The sequence below is a fragment of the Schistocerca cancellata genome, chromosome 6 (assembly GCF_023864275.1).
Source record: "Schistocerca cancellata isolate TAMUIC-IGC-003103 chromosome 6, iqSchCanc2.1, whole genome shotgun sequence".
NCBI lineage: Eukaryota > Metazoa > Arthropoda > Insecta > Orthoptera > Acrididae > Schistocerca > Schistocerca cancellata.
This window is the reverse complement of record NC_064631.1, coordinates 316,172,300-316,192,394: the sequence shown is the minus strand read 5'-3', so window position 1 is coordinate 316,192,394 and position 20,095 is coordinate 316,172,300. Positions and strand designations below refer to the sequence as shown.

At 41.8% G+C, this 20,095-nt stretch overlaps 1 protein-coding gene across 4 annotated transcripts; it reads left to right on the top strand.

Annotated features, from left to right (window-relative positions):
• Positions 1-482: 482 nt before the first annotated feature.
• On the top strand, positions 483-19,559 carry LOC126191027 (homeobox protein AKR-like). Of its 4 annotated transcripts, none has more exons than XM_049931727.1 (4): positions 483-716; positions 16,797-17,128; positions 17,641-18,119; positions 18,264-19,559. In XM_049931727.1, exons 1-4 carry the CDS (start codon positions 566-568, stop codon positions 18,529-18,531), a joined length of 1,230 nt encoding a protein of 409 aa, XP_049787684.1. In that variant the 5' UTR covers positions 483-565; the 3' UTR covers positions 18,532-19,559. The 4 variants fall into 4 exon arrangements, with proteins under 4 accessions (XP_049787684.1, XP_049787687.1, XP_049787685.1 ...); XM_049931730.1 differs by lacking the exon at positions 483-716 and adding an exon at positions 2,883-3,057; XM_049931728.1 differs by lacking the exon at positions 483-716 and adding an exon at positions 2,884-3,062.
• Positions 19,560-20,095: the final 536 nt, after the last annotated feature.

Below are 20,095 nucleotides of genomic sequence, written 5' to 3'. Positions count from 1 at the left end.
GCTGAATATCTGCCGTCCTACATGATGTTAATCACATGACTTGTTGTATAAGTAACGTCATATCGATTATTTGTTTAATAGTATTTTTGAAGGTGGATAACATGTTTGATAGGGGGAGTACGCTTACGGGTAGGATAGGATCACAGGTACCGGATAATTTCCGGCATCTCGTGAAAATTGAAGCAGAATATATCGAAAACAGTCTCAAATCTCGTCCGTAGAACTTCGACATGGCAGTATATTTGTTACTAATTGAAAGAATGACAACGTCTGGACGAGTAAAAGAAATCAAATAGTAAGCGCACTCCGGTTGACATTTCACAGCGGAGTATTCTCGCTTGCCGGTACGAGTTTTAGTGTGCGCGCCTGCCACCTGGCAGCGCGACCTCCGTTTGGCGCGCTCCCGCGCTTCGGTTTCTCCCACCACTACGTCCTACACCCCACCCTAGCCACCCAGAGTTGGCGTCTGCGCGACGCGAAGCCAGCCGGCTGTTGGCAGTTCAGTACCGCGTGGCCGCGGCTTTTGATCAGACGTGAGTTGTTAGTGTTGTAAGATATAAAAGACATGTTGCCGCCAAACTCGCAACACGTGCCGCGGCAGGAGCAGCCAGTGCAGCTACAGCATCAGTCTACGCAGGAAACACCGGAGAAGACTGTTGCAGTGAAAGAGGAGCGCCGGGGAGTGAAGCGTCAGTACCGGCAGCAGTTATCTCCAGGTACTTGTGCACGCACCCCTCTTGACCAGGCCGCCTCGTTGGTTGTGGCGCCGCATGTCAGGACGCCAGCCGCCGCCATGTTGCCATACATCCGGCGGATGTCGCGTTGACAGCCGCGGCCCCGCCATGCGGCGTGCTCGCCCGGCTTAAGCGTGGCTCATTGTCTACCACGCTGCAGCAAGTGTACTGACACATTGCTTCTGTTTGCGAGTAGTGTTGTAATTCCAAGCAATATTAGCACTTGTTATTTCGATATATATGTTGCACACGTGCCGTAGCAGCGGTTGCCGACGTGTGACCTATATCACCACGTGGTCGGTTTTTGAGTGTTTTGTTCTGCGGCCGTAATATTTGTTGTTGCTCCGAGTGTTGTCAGTGTACCCTATGCTGGACAACCACTACTTAAGAATCGAGTGTCGCGAGTTAACATCCCTCACGTCCAACTTCGCTCCTTGACGTTAACGTTTATGATAATAACATGTCATACAAGCACGCCACATAGTCATAATTTTCCCTTTATTTACTTGATTTCACATCTTCGGCTGCTGCGAATTGATACTCGCATATTGTGTGCGATAATGAAGTGTTGGCAGCACGGTGTTCACTTTACGAGCTATTTCATACACATATTTGAAATTTTTCTACTTCACACAGACTCGGTTGTTTAATTTTATCTGCTCAGTACATGCAGCGGCCGATATTTATTTAGTCCACGCAGCAGTTTTCGCATGTCTCATGCCTTAATTGCAATATCACGTATGATTCCTGCTGCATTTTCGTCCTGTTTTCGTTGTGCAAGGAAAGCCCATTTAACTTTCAAAACCGGTTTGGTGACCTGACAGGTGTCAAAGCTGTCAACAAGGGACACACATTTTCAATTAATGCGTAATACTGCAGCATTTTTCGTGATGAAGGTAACTTGAGGACTGATTTTAGTGAGCAATCAGTTTCCAAATAGATTTTATAGCTTATCCTGCGCTGTATCAGTTTTCCGAGACGGCACGTGGCCGAAACTGTAGCGGCTTGCCGTGCGCCATATTTGTAGAAACGGCTTCACTGTGCTGTTTTTTAGCGCTGTCGAAAGATACTCTCGACATTTCTACATTGTCACTGTGCTTACTTGTAAACCCTTCTATGCGATGGAGCTATTTGGCAGAGCGTAGCTGGTGTTGGTTTTCGCGCGCTAGACCGGTATCCCTCCGCCATTTGACAGGGTTGGCTGTCAAACTGGGCGGCTGTTGTGTTCTATTATAAGTGTCCCCCTTGGCTAGTGCTGCCAGCGCCGCAGGAACCTTGCTCGGCTCAAATTAAACCACGCGGCTGGGATCCTTACTCCACGCTTAGAATGAATAGCCATTCCGCATGACTGTCATGTTAAGTTAGATGTAAGGTCCAGTTTTTTAATGCTTCGCTAACCCACTTATGTGTTCCTTACGGATCGTATGTCAGTATGTTTTGATTTTTATATCATGCAATAAACTGTAATATCGATTCCATTTCTTAATATGCTCGTACTTCAATAGGTTCTACATCCGAATTGCTTCTTACCGAGCTAAAGGTTTTATTGTTCATTGCGTTAGTCGCGCCAATAGTAATTAAATCGGGTTTTGCCACAGGTAGAAAGCGTTTTTCAAAGTATGAGTAGCTGTTAATCAATTTCTGGTTTCATAGCAAGTAAGGCAGTGTTTATCATCGTTTGTAAGCTAATCTTGTCTTAGAGAGAACGTCTACCAAAAAGGTGTCGACGGCCGTGCCACAAGGCTTTGCAATAGCGAGGACTTGGGAACGCGCATGCATCGTTAGACTTAACATTTGTCGGTGGTCTTGTGTAGCCAAGAGGTATGGTCCTATCTTCATTGCTTAAGTTACGCCAAAATCGTGTCCCATCTTCAGGAAGTTTTCTGTGTTTAATTGTAGGTTGGTTAAAGGCTTCCAAAACACCGGTTGTCATGTTAACGATCTTTGCATGGGTCTGTCGTGAGCGAGGTACTCCGTCAGGAAGATGGTGTAGTTACTACGAATGAACCGGTTATCAGCCCAGGAGGAGGCAATAACAGGACGGTTTGCTTGCGCCGGTGATTTACGCCGTTGTAAACGGGAGCGTTGCGCATGCGCCGTGAAGCAAGGTGTTTACCACGCGACGAGAGGGAGAACGTCTTCTTAGCCCTCCTTTTTAGCGCGGAGATGGTGGCAGCGCACTTATCTCATTCTCCTGGCGGCTTCTCCCGGCGAAGACTTATACTTCCGTCGACATTTTACTTTCCAGTCGTTTGAGATGATCTTTGTCAAACTCATGGTGGCTGATTTTGCAGTCCGCTGTATGGCCCACAGCCACGTTTCGGTAAGGTACGTGCATATTCTTTCTTTCTAAAGCTACGTCCTGATGGTGTTAGATATTCCGGCAAACGTGCAAGTGACGGACGTGATATTCGTGGTGATTTTGTTGAGAAGGTGCTTGCGCCGTGATCGAACGGTTTGTTCGTTTATTACCGAGCATTTAAGATGGTCGTAACGTTTTCTGCGGTCCAGATACTATAGTCACCATGTCCGTTCCGGGTACATGACGAACTTCGGAAAGGTTCGAATAGGTTATCGTCGTTGCCAACGATTGCGAAATTCGTGATATCATCGTCGACGCTTGACTTCAGTATCATTTACATGAATTTTGCTCTGAAATGTTGAAGCTGTCGTCGTTGGTATGTAAGTTAAAATTAGCTCTTATTCGGAGGCAACTAGATGAATTACGTGAAGCTGCTTCGGAGGGTTTCCTGCGTACAATTTCCACAATCAGTTGGTAATAGTATGCGGTTCTATGATTGCACGCGATTGGTCGGAGTGGCTGGAGGACTGTCTCTTTGGCAGGCGGCTAGCGGGTATTTTCATCCTGGCAGACGTCACATGGTGCGCCCACGCGGCCCTGTTTGACGTTTGCAAAGTGACAGCGCGCGCTGAGAACTGAAATAGCCACAACCGGCCCGCCGTGCCGCGACTTGCCATGCTGATAGTTAACGTACTCTACTGAACGAGGTCACGAGTGTCTGAAGGTGAACGGACCTATTTCAAGGGGTGATGCCTTTCCTTTTCATCAATTGAATGGCAATAGTGCTTTAATTTTAAAGCCACTGCTGTTGAGCCTGTAGGCGGTTATGCGCTGGATGAAATTATCCACCGAGCGCTAGGGCTGCGCCATCTGCGTGCGGGCATGCGTGACAGTCGCGGCGCATGCGCATTGGAAGTGAGAGCAGATGTCGCCCCGGGCGCCAATCGTATGTGTGTTGTACAGCTACTCCTGTTGGCGAGAACGATGAAAACGCGAAGCCGCTGGAGGATTTGTGCGCCGGTAGAAAGCAGTAGTTCAGGAAACGCTTACTTAGTATTTAATAAAACTCCAGTGATTTTGTTCTCGATACCAACTTTGCCCTGTCGCCAGTTCGATTCGCTTCGCGAAGTCTTCAGTTACAAGTATATCTAGTGGTTCGCCAGTTAATTGTTGTACTAAACAGTTGATTAGATGTTGCTTTACCAGTGTTTTATGTTCTATTGGTGTCACAATTGGTGGCATGTGAGAAGTTAGTAAACTTTCACAGTTTGTGAGATTTCGCAGTACTGCGTGGGTTGAGCAGAGGTACTGGTTGAGTGCATATTGTGGACGTTAGAAATAAGAGCGTGTTAAGAGTGTTTTGGCTTTTTCTGTTGACAGTTCTACATCATTAAGAATATTTATAATTGGGGATGAGACATGACAATGGAGGTATTATTTGGAATATGGCTTAATCCTCGCCAATTATGTTCTTGGCTAACTAATGCATAGTAAGATGTCTGTCAGGACGTCTTTGTACGCAAAGACTGTAGTAGCTTCATATGAGTATAGTCATTAGAGCATACATAGCGTTTCATGAGCGAAAACGCTTTGTGCATATTCTGCAGGCTTAGGATTGCACTCACCTATGAACCATTGGGGTGAAAGTAAATTGTGCCAAATGAACCTGTGCGATGTGATGTGCATCAAATCGACGTCAGATTGGAATAAGTTTTTGATCTCTTCTCATATTTAATGAACGTAAATCTCGGCGTTGTGAGACAGCTTAGATGGAACGTATGGGCAAAAAAATTTCCCGTGTGTTTGGAAAAACACCTATGAAATTCCACGAGAAAATACTAGCGTTTTTTGCCAGGAGACATTACAATTACGCCAAACGTCTCATTTATATCTGATATGACTTGACGTTTCTTACCGGCGCCAGGATTTAATTTTTCTCTATTTTTTCAAAGTTAATCTGGTGTGCTAGAGATTTTTTCATGATTTATGTTAGTCCTGTGTAATGATCGGCCTCTAGCGATAGACATGTTGGCACGAACTTAAAAATTCATTAAAATGTTGTAATCAAGTGAACACCAACAACATATTTTTCTACCTACTAGCAAGTCTAACATAGGCTTACAACGCTTCGTGATATTCATTTAATAGTGATTTTAACATTAGTAAATACATACTTCTCACACACGATCACACTGAATTTGGATGCTATTTTGGAGCCACATTGAGTGCTACTAGACCGTGTGACAAGTGACGTAATGAGTTGACAGGCTGTCTCCTGCCAGGCCATGGCGGGTAGTGTCATCTATCGCCGCTCATGACCTTTGACAGCTTCGTGTGTGTGTGTGTGTGTGTGTGTGTGTGTGTGTGTGTGGAAACAATCGCTCGCAATATTTTTGGTACCATTGAGTAATGACAAGCATTTTTTATTTTTTTACGAAGGCACTGCCGGTCAGCTAATAGCCTTGATTTGTTTGACTGTGCTTGCAGGGTTAGCACCTTCCTCGGTGGTTTCTTATCTGTCGTCTGTTTGCTGAAGTTCGCAGCTCCTAAGAGCTGATAAGATAGGGCGTCCGTCCTCTCAACAAGTTGATAGAACACTTGGCTGCCTCTCTTCGCCGGCGCCAATAGGTTGCTTTACAAATTTGGTATTGCGTAACTCTTTACGTCCGCACACAGCACACTGAACGTAGCCTTACCGGAATTTTCTTCTGGTATTCTTGTAGACTTTTGAGTAAGGCAACTTGTTACATTAACGAGACTACATTAAGCTTGGCAGTCTTGACAGACATGGTTGAGACACTTCTGTGACGTTAAGGGGAACGCTCAAGACTTTAGAGGCAAAAAGTGAAAGCCCCTTTCTGTGTGAAAGAAGCATTGTGAAATGAAGCAATGATATAATTTTACATTTGTTATCGAACAGTCATGCATTTGCACTTTGCTTCGCTTACTTGACAATCAGTGCCACAAGGTTGTGAAATGTTAGTTTATGGAGTCGCGGAAGGACTACGTTATGTGTGCGCTATGGTCTAAGGTTCAGAGAATGGCTAAATTTGGTTGCATTCCATCAGCGATTTTCTTGTTTGCTGATAATACACGATACAGAGGTTGTGTTGTCTCTTGTGATATCGTAGTACCTAACGCATTTCAGAGTAGTTGCAGCCTTTAGGCTGAAGAGACATTGGCGTGCAGTGAGAGGCGGTGGGAGCAGTGTGTAGACTGTATTACGACAATTAGCACGGGTGCTCACTGCGCTAAGGTGCAGCTCACGCGGCGGTCTCATTTGCGTTGTTTGGCGTACAGCTTCTCTTCGTGAAGAAGGTGGTATAAGGATGGACTGGTTTAGGAAGGGGAAGGCTGATGTGGATCCCCAGTGGAGCAGCTTGCGGCTACGCTGAAGAGGTAGTAACCATGACATTAGTCACACGGAGGAACAACAGTGCGAATGAATTTATTGATGCGATTGCAGATTTGTATAGGTCGTAAATGTAGTTTTCAATTTGACACGTTTCACTTTTAATACTGCTTCTTTTCGGGGGAGGGGGCGGCAAGCGTACGGTCAGATAAATATTCCAGTTTTGGCGCCGCCTTTATCTCGCAGACCACCTTGGCGGGAGATAAAGGTTTCTACAAACACGTCTCCGCTACTTGTCGCTTGCAGGTAGTAACATCAGTATCCAACGCTCTTATTTTCAGTTGTGCTATAGCTTATCGCGATACTATGATGTACAGTAGGTGCAAAGTTGATAGGCATGCTGCTCCTCTTAGTTGATGCTCTTGGCTCTATTGCGGTTGGAGATGATTGCTCAGGACCAGCAAAAAAGGTGCTTACTGAGTTTTCTGAGAAACTTGCTAGAAACGGATTCTTCACCAATTGTTATGAGGTGTAATGTTTAATATTCTAAATCTTTTTCTTTTATAAGCACAGTGTGACAGATCGATCATTTTGCCATCTTAGAAGAGAATATTGCCCGAATTCAAGAAATATCCCCACTTAAGTTCCCAGATGCCCCACCTCTTCGTTGGTATCGCCAGTCGACCACGCTACATGAAATAATAGTTGCCTAATCTAATAAAAAATGTTATGTAACTCTCCCCTTCAAGGAGATCACACTTGTGCACATCGTATTTAATGACGCAGAAATGTTTCAGAGGATCACTTTACCGACTCCTGTGTGGCAATGTAACTTCTGCAATGTGAAGAACATGCGGCAGACTGTGCGTTAACCACGAACTAGGCAGATACTTTGATAATGATCCGCGTAACGGACTTCTTTGGTTCTAATTATCTGTTTACAATACTTTCAGCTACGGGCTTAATGAAGATACTATGATACCTCAAAGTTAAAATTTTCTGTGTTATTAAAGAGCACCGTGGTCCTATCCACATTTCTTCTTGCACAAGCGACGTTTCGACCCCGTCTGCTGGTGTCTTACTACGGATCTGGTGTCCACGATTAGCTACGTTGATTGTGTAAGAAGAAATTTAAAAAGAAACTTGCTGCGGCCTAGCAGCCTACAAGTATGTTACCTTCAGTGATTAAGTCCATGAAAGTCTAGACTTACATTATGAAGCCTGTTGGTATGTTCCAAATTTTGATTAATTTCTCAATGGCAGTTTTCCAGTTGAAGGCAGGTTTTACCCAAGGCACGTAGCACATATTGATTTTAGTAGAAAAGGTTGGAAAGACGTAATTGGTCATATAGTTAGTCGGGAAATTCTTAGGGTGACAAGAGTTTTTTCAGGCTTGAGACTTAACAGGTATAAGATAGTTAAAACTTTTGATATCGCGTTGTCTTAAAAACTGATGACTACGTTAATGAGCCGGCGAAATTTAACATTTACGTGACTTTGGTGTTAGTCATCGCGGTGATTACCGAATTTGTTGAGGGGAGCAGAGTTCAAATCCCCGTCACGCCATCGCAGTTTAGTTTTCTGTGGTTTTCATCCGTCATTTGAGGCGCATTTTAGTTGATTACAGCCAAATTAATTTCAAGTCACTGAACATCCCGAGGTTGTGACCCGCCACTAATGAAATCGACGGGATACTTACGGGCAATTCTTTTTAATTCACTCTTCCCGCTATCTTAAAAAACTGAGTGGCCTTCATTAGCACTTAATTGATCAGCATCTTAAGCGATACCATTTCCGTCTCAGAAGAACGAGATATATATAATGCCCATATATTTAAAATACTGTGGGTATGAGAACCAGAAACTGGAACACACCTGATGAGCGCACACCTTGCGATAGCTCTTAACCCTATGGTGGACACTATAATGTATTTGCTCATCTGTAGCGTAGCTTTATCGAATTCACCGTTATAATTTTGAGACCGGTGAATCTCTCTGGTGCTTCTCCGCTAACTGTACTGAATAGATGGTATAGTATGGATACCGTACATGCCTTCTGACATAATTTTGACCTGATAAGGGACGTGGCAGTGCCTCTGGTTTCATGCTGTGTTCGTCAGTTATTGGTTGGCAGAACATGGCGGACGAGCTGATACGTAGTGCCCAATATGCCTCTAACCTGGCAGCATGCGTTGCAATTGATGCACAGCAGTGAATACTATTTAACGGTGAGGAGAGGACTTGGAGGCCGTGCGTCGACACTTATCGGACTGGTAGCGGACAAAGTACGCGACTCGTCGCTGTCTTATTCTGGAGATAGCGTCTGTATCCCTGCCGTGACGCAAACTAACGACCCGTTTTGAAACTCAAATTGTCTTCTGACGGCGAACCATTGGAATTTTAGATGAGGGATGGACGGTGGTCTGAGTTGCCTAGCTACAGAAAGTCTGCCCTACCTACATCGTTACTGGCTGTTGTGGCTCTAAATGCCCATAAAAGAAGCAGCATCATTTTCACGAATATTTAGGTGTGTTCTTATAAACAAGTAACATTGCATTGGTGACGACTCGTTATACACCATTGAATACAGGCCCAGCTGGAAAAGTGTAAGTGAGCACTGACCCTGTGAAGCTAGACATGTATGACGCGGCTCCCAGCTAAGTCCAACTACTGGGGCAGAGGTATCGTCAGCTGAACGTCTCCGTTTTCCTGGATGCTATTACACTGTATTCTGGTTTAGACTTCACAAGGCTTTGCTGATGGAAGAGTCATACAAGTGGGTTTGTTGGGACTTCTAGGGCATTTTCCCACCATCCTTCTCATTTTGGATATCACATACTTTGATATACTGTTTTGTGAAAGCAGATTCGTGTTAGTTGCAGTGTTGTTACAGAAAACAGGATATGTTGTTTCGTTTTCGACTTCATCTCGACATGACTACCTATTCTATAATTTTTTGACTTCTCCTCTGATGCTGTTGTATGCAGAACTTTTAATGAATATGTGTGTTTTGGTCTGAAAAGAAAAATATGAAAGAAGAAAAAAATACTATGCGTATATTTGTCTGGACTCCAAGACCACTTCTATTACTAGCTGTTGCTGTTGCTCACTTTGTTACAGTGGCTCTTGCTCACTTTGTTACAGTGGCTCAGCAGAATTGTACAAGAGGCCGTGCTGTAAAGTAATGCTTCCGAATTTTCAGTTCTGTCCTTAACATCGGTTGAGGTATCACATGTCATTCATATTACTCAGTTGACTTTCCCGTCGCGTTGACGCGAAGTTGCAACCTCTGCCGCTAGAGCGCTCCAAATTGTGGCGTTTAATATGGCGCTGTGTAACGTATCTTGGTGCGTGACAAACAGCCTGCCGTAATAGTGTTCATAACCGTCCACTTCAGTAAGATGGTGCCAGACCACATGCGAATGCTGCGATATCTGCAATCTGACAACGCCTTGGTTCACTGTCATTGCCAACAAAATCAGCCAAGGTGACTACACTGAGAAGAAAACATATAGACATGAAAAGTAAAACATTTTATTAACCTTCTACACCTTTATTTAAAAATCTTTTGAGTTTTACGTAAAAAATTAAGAGGCATTGCTTTCCAGCATGCCCTGGTATTTGATCAAATGGTCTTCAAATCAGGGCAATCGGATAAGACCGCTGTTAGACTTCTGTGTGAAAAAAACGTAGAACAATTCCTCACTGCCGTCGTTCACAACTAATCACGGCAGCTACCGATGTTGTATGAACTCTCAAATCAGTTTTGTTTTCGGTATGAAGAAAAATAAAATTGTAGGGAAAACCTGAAAATTACGTATTTTTGTCTGTATTTGTCTATGGACGTACATAAATTCCAGCACTCCTGTTGTGTAAATTCGAGCGCAGACACGTGAGCAAACCATCATTGTAATATGAGAGAAGCAGAACATGTCTCCAGTTGAAACTATATTTTACTTAGGTGACAAGTTTATCATCCAGGCTCTCGAACATGAGCATCTCCTAATTAAAAGGTAAAAGTCTGTAACGATTGAACGGGTAGTGATGGCAACCAGCAATGGTTGTGACTGACATTGTGCAGGGATACATCGCTTCCGCGTGTGCGACTGTGTGGCGGCGATGACGCGCCGGCGTATGCGAGCACCGGCGCTCCTAATTTCGGCGGTTGGGTTGACTCTTTGCCAGCCCGGCGCTGGAGGTTCGCTGGGGTTGTCCAGTGCAGCTAGATGCCACGCACGAAATAAAGTTCCTTCGCGGTTCGTTACATGACCAGATACTATTCACTGTTGATAGAGACCAGTAACTATAACACTAGTAGGGACTGATTAATTCTGCATTCCCCCAAATACAATCGAAGTATTATGTACGTTACACTACATCAGTTGGTTTACTGCGGTAGTTTACCGTTATTGGATTTAAAGTTCTAACACCGCCGGATGTCATGTGAAATGTGGAAAACCAGTGGTATTTGGTGCCGACCTCCATAATCATTTGTGGCCGGATTTAAAAGGGAAACCATGTACTCTTAATTTTTGCTCATGAAGACAGCAGAACTGATAAGGGTTTAAGGGGTAGGGTCATACAACCGTACAGACATACGCAACAGGACCAGATCGAAACTAATGGCACAAATTATTGCGTTGCATGGAAAGAGGCCTTTCCGTCAAATTCGTCGCTGTGGAGCAGCAGTTCCCCAATTATCACAGAGCCCCTGAGATTATACCTGGTCGTGGAGGACCAAACAATATTGCATGCAGTAGAAGGAAACAAAGAATGAAATGTCGTTTATACATTAAGAGTAAATCCTGACACTCTAAATAATTTAGCTCACGTGGTAAAACAGCTTCAAACTTTTCATTGCGTTAAAAATGTTTGTATTTTAAGTTTTTGTCGTTAAGCGTATAAGTGAGGAAAAGTTCAGGAGAGGTTTGAAGTTCTATGTACAATTTGTTGGGAACAGCCAATGTGTTATTTTCAAATACAGATGGCATATAGTCGGTATATTAGCGCGTCGGGAGTTCTGCTGCGTCAGGACTTCTGCACAGTTTCTAGCTGTAAAACTTGCCTTGCCGTGTTAGACTTGTAACATATGATTATACCTCTTAACGAGCAGATTGACAGCATTTTGAAGATTTGGAGAAGGCTTTTGATAATGTCGACTGGAATACACTCTTTGAAATTCTGAAGATAGCAGGGTTAAAATACAAGGAGTGGAAGACTATTTACAGTTTCTCTAGAAGCCAGACGCCAGTTTAGTGGGTCGATGGGCATGAAAAGGAAACACTGGTTGGGGAGGGAGTGATTGTAGCCTATCCCCAACGCTATTCAATCTGTACATTGAGCAAGCAGTAAAGGAAACCAAAGAGAAATTTGGGGAAGGCGTTAAATAAAGTTCAGGGAGAAGTAATAAAGTGTCGATGTCAATGTAATTTTGTCAGAGACAAAGAACTTGGGAAGAGCGGTTGATTGCAATGGACAGTGTCATGAAAGTAGGGTGTAGTAGAGATGATACAGAATGTAGACGGGCAATTGCAAGAAAAGAGTTTCAGAAGAAGAGAAATTTATTTACATGGACTATAGATTTAAGTGCTAGGAAGTATTATCTAGAGTGTAGCCGTGTATGGAAGTGAAACGTGGACGATAACCAGTTAAGAAAAGAGTAGAAGCTTTCAGAATGTCGTGCTTCAGAAGAATGCTGAAAATTAAATGGCCAGATCATGTAAAATGTTGTAGTACTATATAGAATTGAGATAAGGATACGTTCTAAGATCACGGGATCATTAATTTAGTATTGGAGGTAAGAGTAAGAACGTTCAAAAGCATGTGGTTGCAGTAGTTATTCGGAGATGAGGCATGCAAAGAATAGAATAACGTGGAGAGTTACATCAAACCAGTCTTCGGACTGAAGATCACAACAATACGTTGGAATTCAAAGTTCAGTTCCCCCCTGGAAGCCCTTAGATAGCTAAACTGCAACTGGTACCTGGTGACAGTGCCTCGAGTTACGCGATTAGTAAATATGTATAGACATTATACGTTAGCCAACCCTTGTCAGTTACTTGGCAGCAATACGCCAAATCACTGAAAAGTATTGGATCTCTTGGTTAAGAACAAACTGGCTCCATCGGTGACTGTAACTCGAAAAACACCCGAAACTCCCGTGGTGCGTGGCTTGTCCGTTTGCACTGCGTTAACGCCGGTACTCTGTAAACGCTCAGTTAATTTCCATAGGGCTTCAAAATGGACAGTGTTCATTACCGTACTACGGACAAAGCATGACTTCGCCCAAAATTTCGTGCATCGACCGTTACTTTCTCACACAAAATCCAATCAGAGGAGTTTCTAGACGTGATAACGAGACCAAGTCTTCGAGGTGCTCATGATTGATGCGTTGTTCGAGCAAATTGTTTAGTTGCTTTTTCTTGAGGCTTTAAATGTAGCTCTTGTATTTCGAGCATATAATAATTAGAAGTACCAGTAGCAGTAATTCAGATAACTCAAAACACCTCGCTTTGACCAGTGATTTGTTCAAACACATGCAGTGATAAGGACCGATTTTGCCGGCATACTAACAGGTGCGGCACTCTCATTTCAGGCGCACTCAAGGAACACTGCTAACAAATGCAAAAAATATGAAAAGAATCCAAGAAATCTAAATCGGTATGTTGTTGGAGTGCCCTGGTACTCGGGAAACAAAACTTATAAAATTGCTGTTAAGACCAGCGTTTATGTATTGGCATTGAAGTGTGCCGTCAGTAAATAAATAACAGAAGCTCCATACAACAGAAATGCGCATGTTACGATTAGGGGGGGGGGGGGAGAGTAGTAACATGCGCAGTGCAATCTTACGAGTTTTAAAATCATCATCAAATGGAAAAACGCTCAATCCTGACTGTGATAGTAGGGTCATATAACACGAGAACCTGATAACCATGTCGCGAAGAAATGCCTTACTATGGCTACAAAAAGGAGAGGAGAATAATACCTCAAACCAGTAGGTTGACGGAAATCGAAAGTGATACAAAGAAGCTAAGAATTGGTGAAGAGGATGCCTACCAGCTCGATAGATGGTACCGCATGATCAGGAAAGCCGATCGAGTAAAGGGAAAAGGCAATGACAGAAAGACGAAAAATGCCTTCAGTAAGTCAACGTTAACTCGTACTTCGGGTGTTGGGATAGTATTGATGGTCTTTCCTGCTCACAGAATAAGTGTCTCTTTTTGAAGACATTGTAACATCAGGAGAAGATTTAAAGATGCATTGTCTTCTGTACAACGCATGTGATTTGATTTATAAACAGTTTTACACCACCACCACCACATGGGAGTCCGGAAGAGATCAGGTTAGACGTAGCCTCGTGCTGTTCTGTTAACTTCCACACCGTCAGTTTTAACAGGAAACAAGAAAGTTGTAATTGCGGCTTACTGGCGTATGATTAGAAATCCGTCCGAAACTTAGTTTTAATCTGCGAACGGGTAGGATTATTAAGCGAAATACTATGACTGAAACTACCGTATACCAACGATCCCAACCGATTTACCCACTCATATTTAAACAAGGCCAGAGAGAGAGAGAGAGAGAGAGAGAGAGAGAGAGAGAGATATTCGAAGCATTGCCGGGTCCTCTAATCATGTAGATAATAACGAAATACTTCCACATTACTAACCAGTATGCAGTCTATCATTGTTACGCATTAATTCACTTTCAGAAGTTTTTATGAGATAACGTTATTTGCAACATTATTGGGAGAACGTAAGTGTAATATCGTGGGAAAGCATTGTTCTTGATGTTTGCAAGGCATTTACTGAGTACAGAGAGTGAAAGTGATTACACGATTTTGATAAATGGAGATAGCGGATGTTAAATTTTTCTAGCAGTGGTTAGATCTTTGATAGTCACTTTCTTTGAAGCCTTTACTCTGGCAATGGAATACCGGACTGAATGTTTCCCTTTTGCTCGTGCTTTGCGCCCTGCCGTAGTGATCAATTAGCAAAGGCGCGTTGCGTACCTTTGGGCGGGGGCAAATATGGTCTTGGCTGATACGCTTAGGAGAAGCTGGTTTGCGACAATGGTCACAGTTTTGTATGAAAGATTTGGCTGGACGTACGCTATATCTGAACTAAAGGTTTCAAAATAATCAAATATTACCAATTTGTTGTGCTTTGTGATAAGTTCGTTATTTTCTCAATCCTTTGTGTTCGGAAAGGTTAGATGCAAGATAAGTGCCATTTTCGTTTCTAAACATTAATAAGAGTAACGATGAGATTACGTTACTTTCAGATTATAAGGTTCTAAAATAATGCCGACATCTAGAAAATGTTACGCACTGTGCACATTTTGATAGTATAAACTGTAACTTGGAATGCCATTCTGTTAGTGGCGGCGAAATTTATAACACAGCCTCATGAAACGTGGAAAAACTCTATCTGGCACTACTGAGCCATAACAAGTTAGTGAGTGATTTTTTTATTGATGGCTGGTAGGGGTACACCACGTACTCGACATAGCAATAAGAGTAACAGACACGTTTTTCCCCCCATGTGCTTGGGTTCTGATACATGAACCCTTGTCGTCGCACCGTTCACTTTTACCACACGACCAGAAACAAAGAAATTAATTTCAGCATATTTTGTTAATCACTGACATTACTGGCCGCTTGCGGAAAGGAAATCAAACATGTACGCTGTCAAAGTTGGTGAAAATGCAACATTGTCTAGTCAGTTGCATTAAATTATCTGAAGGAATACCCTCTGTAACAAGTCAGTCTTCATATGGTTTACGCTGGTTGATGTCGCACCGCTACGATCTGGAAGAAATTTTCTGAGCAACTAGACCACTTCAGAAGGAATAGGGTTAATGCAAGTGGTCTATGTGCCACGGTACGGCATGCTGTTATGTGTAACCGCTGCGGTCACTCCTGTGACATAGGGGTTAACTTTCACGTGGGTCCCTCTAATGACGGTTGGACTAAACTAAGAGTGTTTCGTATGTGAACGCCATATAATTAAGCCGCCGTTCCACTACACCTTCAATTAAAGTCCAAAACCAATTGTCCCTTTTTGTTTTTAGGAATAGCTTTTATTAACATTTATTATTCTAGTATAGATATAGCCTTTCTGTTTTTGCAGTGTCGAACGAAATATTGGTGGATATGACGGTGGTATGAAATTCTCATGTTATAGGATGGAAGTGTTCAGTGTTTCTACGATGATCGAACAATAAGCAACAACTGATTCTATGCAGCACGTACATCTGCTGTTTACGATGAAGTTAGTCGCGACTTCTGGAACAGGCGTATGTTAGCAGTTAATAACGGCAGTTCTGAATATTTCCAGCAGTGGGTTAGAAAACAGTTGCATTTCAACAAGGTTGATGACAATATACGACGTACGCGCAATCTGCAACTGTAGTTTGAAGCTCAGTATTCATTCAGTTTTATCGATGAGGACAACAGACATTTACATATCAGCAATATGAGTTTATTAACTGCATATTTAGGGGTGGATTGGCGGGTGCAGGAGAGATTGTCGTTGCGCCCAAAGGTCAGGGGATCGATGATAGCTAACTTCGTACCTGGTACTGGTCCCGGCACGAACTGCGGACTTTCGCTCTAAATTCGACTAACATTAAAGAAATGAAATATGTTGAATGTTAATACTGTTTAGTCAATATCAGGAGCAGGCAGATGTATTTTTTCGTCAAATTTTCACAAATACCAATCCGCGCCATGCTTGTCTTTAAAGGCTGTCACAGAGGAAGTAACTGTTGACAATCCTTGACCGAGCTGTACGTTCGTGAAATAAATTTTTAAAATGCAGTTGTTTAGATGAAGTACCATATTGCAAACTCAATATGAGTGCAAGTAGTAGTTTCATGTTTAAAATAAAATGTTGCCAATCAAATACATCCCCTCCCATATTTTTATTTTCGTACATTTTCTTTACATTTTTTTTCACATAAGAAGTACTGTTCTTACTGAATTTCCTCTGATTTCCTAACAAATATATAGCTCCTATTTAAAGTGTTGTCAGCGATTTGCAAATGAAGTGACTATTAGTAATTATTTTCTGTTAAATAGTTTAGTTTGAAACAGTATTTTTATAGTAAGGTAACAATTACTGTTAACTACTTACATTTTTAACATAGAAAATGCTATCAACCATTAGGTGAAACATACTTGTTTGAAATAAAGTAATATTCAGTTTCCAAAGTAGAGTACAGTAATAGTTATTTTTTATCTGAAGACATTTAACATTGCCCTCATATTAACAATAAGTATAAACTAGTGCTATGTTTCTTCTTCTTACTGTGTATAAGATCTTTTGTTTTACTCTGGTCCACATTGGCTTTTTGTCATACACTGATCTCAAAGCAAGTAACAAAAGTAATGATTAAAACTTTTATTGCAGTTCGGAAGAGGATTCCGTCATCGAGCAGTGTTGATGCCCAGGATTCAACATCAGATACAGAATTTGGAATGGCTATTGAAAGCAATGGAAGTGCAAGTCGACCATCTAAGGCTGGCCAAGTCCAGCGAGGTGGCTCACCAACGATTGGCAGTGGTGCACATCACCACCATACACAACAGAACAGTCCAGCCAACCGGAAACGCCGTGGCAACTTGCCAAAACATTCTGTTAGAATTTTGAAGAAATGGTTGTATGAGCACCGTTTCAATGCTTATCCAAGTGATGCCGAAAAGTTGCAACTGTCACAAGAAGCTAGTCTCACAGTTCTCCAGGTTAGTTGACTTGTAGTGTATGTAATATTTATAGTGGTTATCTCTTACTGTAAATAATTTGCTTAAATTAGGTAATAAGTGATTGTTGCAAAACTTCTGTTGTTTTGACTTTTCCACATGTTTCTTAGTTGCAATTGAAATACTTCAAATATAATCTAAAGAAGATTGTGGTACTGACTTTTCATACGATACATTCTGTGAATCCTTTCTTCCTGAATTTGTAATAGTATTGGCTTTAGGTATTTCTGTGCAGTAGTAGTAAACTGTCAATACTGCAGAGAATGCACTCACTTGGCAGTAAGGACTTAAAAAAAGTGGACCTTTGATGCTCTCCATGGCTCTGGAAGTTAATCATTTTCTTGTTTAATAGGATGTATGCCACTAACACATGAGGCACAAGACTGCATTCTATTTCTGAGGTTTAAAATGTTTAGAAAAGGAGTAAAATTCACTGTGCCAGATTTGATACGTAAGGTCTGCAAAATTTACAGCTTATGAATTATATTTTGTAGGTTTGCAATTGGTTCATCAATGCAAGACGTCGCATTCTTCCTGACATGATTCGAAGTGAAGGGCATGATCCGCAGCATTATACAATATCAAGAAGAGGGAAGAAGCTGTCTGCCGGAGGACATACTCACCATAATGTCACCAATGGCAGTCTTCATTCTGGCAATTCAACTTCTTGTTCCGCGTCTTGGGGGGATGTACCATCAGCAGCAGAGGTAGTAGCCAACACATGTAACCCGGCTAAGAGACCAGCAGTCTATGATCATGATTATGAAGAAGGTGCCACTCTGGGTTATCATTGTGAAGACAGTGCAAGCCCACACGAATATGAAAGCAGTTCACTGAGTGAAGAAGAAAGTGGTCTCGGACGGGGTGTCCGCCAGGAGAGTCAGTCATGGCAGAGTGTAATTGTGTGCCACTACAATGAACAAGATACCAATACCAAAGAGAACATAACTACGCATCCAGTTGCTCGAGGAGGGTAAGCATGTTTTGCATTTATCTCTCTGAATGTTATGTGCTGAACTTTACTTTGAAATACTCTATTTACATATTTTGCTGGCAGAATTAATATATTTAAATGGTTTTAGTTCCTGATTAACTAAATAAATTGTTCTGTTAACAGGGAGCAACCAGCACCAGATGTCAGCAGAGTTGTCAGGCACTCTGATGGCAGTTGTAGGAATGACACTCATCATTATGTATCATCAAAAGAAAGTAAGCCCACTGACAAACGTGCAGGTTCATGGGGAACTTTTGCACATGCAGACCCAACACCCCCACCAACGCCTCCAGATGAGAATGATCCAGAGTTCTCGTGTTTGTACCTCCTGGTGAACACAGCGATATTTGTTTCGGAGCAAGAACAGCGTGCGCTTGCTCTTAGAGCATAGCAAGAGAATAATTCCTGTAACTTAACAACAGAAACATTTGGCTGTTGAGTCACAGATCAAGAATATTCATTGTGATTACAGCACCTGATAACAATGGAGTACAGTGATATGTTATAGGAATTTATTTTCTTGTACAGTTCTTAGTTCTCAGAGTAATGACTTATTTTCAAGACAGTGAAGCAGACATGAAGGTGTACTTGGGATGCCTTATTTGCTCAAGAACATGCTACTTGGACTGAGTATAGTATTAATGTCCTAAGTGTGCCTGTTTTCATAGTGATTGCGACTGTTAGTGCGGTACAAATTGCTGTTGTGGTGAATAGCAGAGACTGTGCCTTGTTGTTCATATCAGACTGTTGAGTGGACTTTGCCTACAATTTTTGTAAAATGTACAAACACTGATTAGTAAAGTTACTGTGTCTTCATCTCAGGTTGCAGGGAAGACATGCTACTGACCACACACTGCCAGGAACATTTTAAGATATTGAATTTTATATTTAAAATTGACAATGGTTGTTAACCTGATGATTTTTTTCTGGCAATGATTAATGTATGATAAATCCAGACATTTCCAAGAAAAAGCAACTTTTGCAATTTCTAGTTGATTCAGGATGAAATTTTAAATCATTCCAATCGACTTCCTTAAATTTTAACTGATTTTTTTGTTTGCAAAAATACTTTAAACACCAGCTACAATTAACTGCCCAAATTGAAGTCGTGGAATATTAACTTGAATATACCATTTGTGCCTCATCTAACTGGTCTGGAAGTAGCTAAGATCTTTTTTGCAATTATGTGTTAAAACAGTTATGTTCATGATTTTATTTGTGTTGGAATAGGATGTTTGATTTTTTTGTTCTTGTGATTTACTGCACAAGTTGTGCTGTTGTAATGGTCTTTCAATACCATTGTAAGTATAAAACCTGCAGTAACTGAGACACACAAATATGTATTTTGTGGACACAATGAAGTAATAAGTAGTGTAGAATAAAAGCAGAAGCTTTTGTTACTTGACAATAATACAGAAACCCTGTGTTACTTTAATTTTCCCTGTCCAATTTCCTTTGGCATATAGCCCTTTTCCCAGTTCTTTCATTTAATTTATCTTTTAATTACTGAACATGGATGTACAGATTTTGACTAAACCCTTTTTCATGTGTTACAGTAAAAGAAAATGTACAGTTGTAATTCACAATTTTTTGTGACTGCTCACTGCCCCTTCTAATTCAGGAGCTGTAACCAGCCTGTATTCCCAAACAAAGCTAATACCACATAAAATGAATCAGTGACATTATTTGGAGTTCTTAGTTGCCATACTTAGGTATATAACAACGTAAATGTAATACTACTATTTTAATAGTACAGAACAATTATCTGAACGATTCAGTTAAAGTGAGCAAGCCTGTAATTTTGCTCAGTGTTCATTTTACCAGAGGTGGGTCAAAGGAAGGGTGTCTTTACTGTACCAACAAACTCTTGGTCGATTCCAACAGCAGTTTTTGTGAGTGAGTGATTCCTATCAAATGTAGGAAAATGGTGTCTTCACAATGCCCAGGTGGATCAG